General features: G+C 59.9%; 3 protein-coding genes across 3 annotated transcripts; all 3 read right to left on the reverse strand.

The window, feature by feature from the left end:
• Positions 1 to 8: 8 nt before the first annotated feature.
• On the reverse strand, positions 9 to 263 carry SPRG_17756 (hypothetical protein; the record flags this gene model as incomplete). Its single annotated transcript, XM_012357148.1, has 1 exon — positions 9 to 263. A coding segment is annotated over one exon (255 nt), but the record flags the coding sequence as incomplete, so codon positions are not given.
• Positions 264 to 561: 298 nt separating this feature from the next.
• SPRG_17757 (hypothetical protein) lies at positions 562 to 2,517 on the reverse strand (the record flags this gene model as incomplete). Its single annotated transcript, XM_012357149.1, has 1 exon — positions 562 to 2,517. The coding sequence occupies one exon, from the start codon at positions 2,515 to 2,517 to the stop codon at positions 562 to 564; it is 1,956 nt and encodes a 651-aa protein (XP_012212539.1).
• Positions 2,518 to 2,858: 341 nt separating this feature from the next.
• SPRG_17758 (hypothetical protein) lies at positions 2,859 to 3,027 on the reverse strand (the record flags this gene model as incomplete). The annotated part of the gene is made up of 1 exon (XM_012357150.1): positions 2,859 to 3,027. A coding segment is annotated over one exon (169 nt), but the record flags the coding sequence as incomplete, so codon positions are not given.
• Positions 3,028 to 3,436: the final 409 nt, after the last annotated feature.

The following is a 3,436-nucleotide window of genomic DNA, read 5'->3' on the forward strand; positions in this document are numbered from 1 at the left end:
TTGCGCACGACCGTGTCCTTCATATCGAGCGGACCGCCACGGCCATAGCGCTGCTCGAGGTGCTCGATGATGTTGAACTTGCCACGGCTCGGACGCGCGGGCACGAGCGGTGGCGTGGATGGCGGCCCGTCTTCGTGCGGCAGCGCAGGTGCGTCGAATGGCGCATCCTCGACCGGCGGCGCGTCCTCGGCTAGCGTGGCCTTGAGCGCCTTGAAGCTGATCTCGTTGGACGCGTCGAGGGACACGTGGAAGCGCAAGCGCATGCTGCTGCTGGAGCGCTGACCGACCAACGGACTTGGTCGTTTTTGTTTTCAGTGGAACCCGGAACTTCCCGGAGTTTTTCCGGACTTGGTGCTCCGAGATCCCCATGCAGCTCGATGGCGCGCCCGCATCGAATGATCGCAGGTCGCCCATGTTCTCGTCTCTTGGGCGATTCAAGGTCTGCATCCTTGTAGAAAACCGTGCTGGCCACAGCAACAAATTTCATGCAACAATATACTCTCCGGTAATGTACATCATTGTCCAAAAATGTCTCATTTCGGCAAATGACCAACGTTAACGCTAGCGAGAAATGAATGGGCGAAGAGCGATCGTCTGCTCTGCAGAAAACGTCACATTCGCTTGCAGCGTGCGCTGGAATCGGCCGCTCGAGCGCCGACTGGTTGCCACCGCTGCGACGACCTCGAACGCGTCTGAGCCGGAGGTGAGCAGCAGCAGATATGCCAGCCCAGCATCGTTGGTCGCGTCGCCATCGCAACAGCAACGAACCGCGAGATCGACATAGGCGCGGTGCAGGGCTGGTGGCAGCGCGATCGTCCGCACTGCCCACAAGGCTGATGGAAGCATACGGACGCCCTTGGGATGATTGCTCAGAACTTGTAGCAGCGGCGGCACGTTGACGAGTGCTGCGCCAATGCCGGTGATGACATCCAATGGAAGGCGCAGTGCCAAGAGAGCTCGGACGTCCGGTGTAATCACATGGGCGTGCAGCCACGCTTCGAGCTGGAGAGCGCCGACGAGCTTGCCTTCCGTTGGCGGCATGTATGGGTAGGCCACAGAGTTGCGCGCACCAGCCCACCAGCCATGCGCAATGTCATAGAGCCACGATGCGTGCTGCGAATCGTTGTCTTGCGTCAAATGCTCCAGCACTTTGTAGCGGAACCGCGCAGATGTGAACGCGCTAAGGTTGCGCAAGGGTGCTTCCATGGCCGCGCGGCCAAACCGGTCGACGGCCATCGCGACCACAGCCGCCATGTCGTCCTGCCCATCCCACTCGCGCTCGGACAGGAATTCACCCAAGAGCGCGGCGTCGCCGTAGTCGTAGAGGAGACACGCCATCTCCAAAAGCATCTCGTCCGTGCGTTCGTCTTGGCGCGGCCCCGGCGTGTCCGAGATGAAGAGGCGCGTCGCAGCCGCAAAGAGCGCAAGTCGCGAGCTGTACCCGAGGTTGTCGTGGTCGGTTTTATCAAACACGATGGAGTGCAGCAGACGCAGCGTCCGCGGCAGACCCAGCAGCGTCAATCGGTTGGCCTTGGGCCAAAAGACGAGGCAGGCCAGAGTCGGGTCCATCTCGTAGAAGGCAGTCACATCGTCGTAGAGGTACTCGGACATGGAGCGCCATCGACAGGCCTCTTGCACGAGCGCTGGCGTCGCACATTGCGGATGGAACGTCGCGTCAAGGAGCGGAATCGGGTATGTCGGTGTCTCAGAGCCATCCCTCCAGACGTGCGTGTGGTACTCACCCACACGCATAAACGCCATATCAAAGCAGCCAGCGCGCAAAAGCCAGTCGACGATCGCCTTGTCGCGGCCGTCAAGTGTCTCGAACCGCGGCGCAGCGCAGGGGGTTTCCAGCACGACCTGCATCGCGCAGTAGTCTTCGTCGGCTTGATTGGCAATCGCTTGGTCTATCTGGGCGCGCGACGGCAGCGGCGGCGGCGCCCACACCATGGCAGCCTCGCGCGTCAACTCGTGGTAGGCGACGTGGTAGGCGAGGACCCCGCGGGTGCCAGAAACAATGGGTGCTACCGAGACAGTGCATGTGTTGAAGTAGACCATATACTCTCCGTGGAGTCCGTCGAACGTCGTCGTCCAGTCGTCGAATGTGACGGTGACGGCGCCGCCAACGCAGTCAGACGGGCACATATACAGCAGCGTCGCAAACGTGCGTGGTGGGCCGTTTGGGGCCCGAAGCGCTGCCGCCGACCCGACGCTGTCAAGGGCCACATGCGCAAGCTCGACATGGAATGGGTGCGAGACATTCAGCTTCAGTCGAGCGAGCACGTGACGCCATTCGTCTTGGTTGTCGAGATGGGCGCAGGACGTGACGGCGGCCGGCGGAAGCACGCGCAGCTGGTCCGCCGTCATCAAGGCGGCAGCGTGCGCGGGTGCCAGCGGCCAGTCGACGTCGATACCGTGGATTGCCATGCGCAAGTCCGTGCCTTGGCTCTTGTGGCTAAAGCAGTGAGGTAGCATGATCCCTTGCACAAAGGCAAAGAGGTCGGCGTCGTCCGACATCGCCGCCAAGAGGGCAAAGTGGCAATCGACGAGCCCACTTGATTGGCCTCGTATCCGGATGACCGGTAAAACGAGACAGGCCGGCCAACACCCATGGCACCAAGACTAATTGACCGATTATCCTTCATATTACATGCGTGCGTCGGTCTATCGCCGGCAATGGATCGCTCATCTCGCCTCGCCTTGTCGACATCGTGATGAGCAATCCAGTGGCATCCAAGTCCGGAAGGTATCCGGCGGCTTCCAATCTCTCACGCGGTGGAATAAAACTACGCTACCTCAACGTTAGAACTGGCATTTCGAATAAAAATATCTTGAAATTTGAGTCGATGGCCACCCTCTTATTTATTCCCTTGCATGGCACCGAGTGCGTCGTCCTTGAACGCAATCTCGACCGGCGACACCTTGGACCGCTCGAGGATTACGAAGTCGTGAGCCATTGTGTCCGCGTTGAGCTGCTTGAGGTGCACAACGATCTTCGTGATTGTGATGCGCTCGCCGTCCGAGGTGCTACTTGAACGAAAATGTGATCCCCCCACGACGTACATTGCCCACCCGTCGCTCGTGCATTGAGTCGGCATAAGCTTGGCCGTCGGCGAGAAGAGATACCGGCCGTAGAGGTGCATCGTGTCCACGGTTTTCCAAGGCCACTCAGTTCAAGGTTGTCGCCGACCTCCGGCTCGCTGTCGAACCTCCTCGACGCGGGTGGCAGTGGCGCATGCACCTCGCTGGCAAAGGGACGCCGCTACCAATCGCGACTAGTTATGTCAATGTCATTTCATGTGTGTATAAGAAGCGCAAACAGACTACTGGTAGGCTCGATATGCATCACGACAGCGTACTCGAGGCGGCTAGCAAGACGCAACCTGCCTTAGATGGGTTAAAGAGTACGTCTAGGTTGCCCAGGGCTGGAAGCGCA

This window comes from Saprolegnia parasitica (genome assembly GCF_000151545.1).
Source record: "Saprolegnia parasitica CBS 223.65 unplaced genomic scaffold supercont2.758, whole genome shotgun sequence".
Taxonomy (NCBI): Eukaryota; Oomycota; class Saprolegniomycetes; order Saprolegniales; family Saprolegniaceae; genus Saprolegnia; species Saprolegnia parasitica.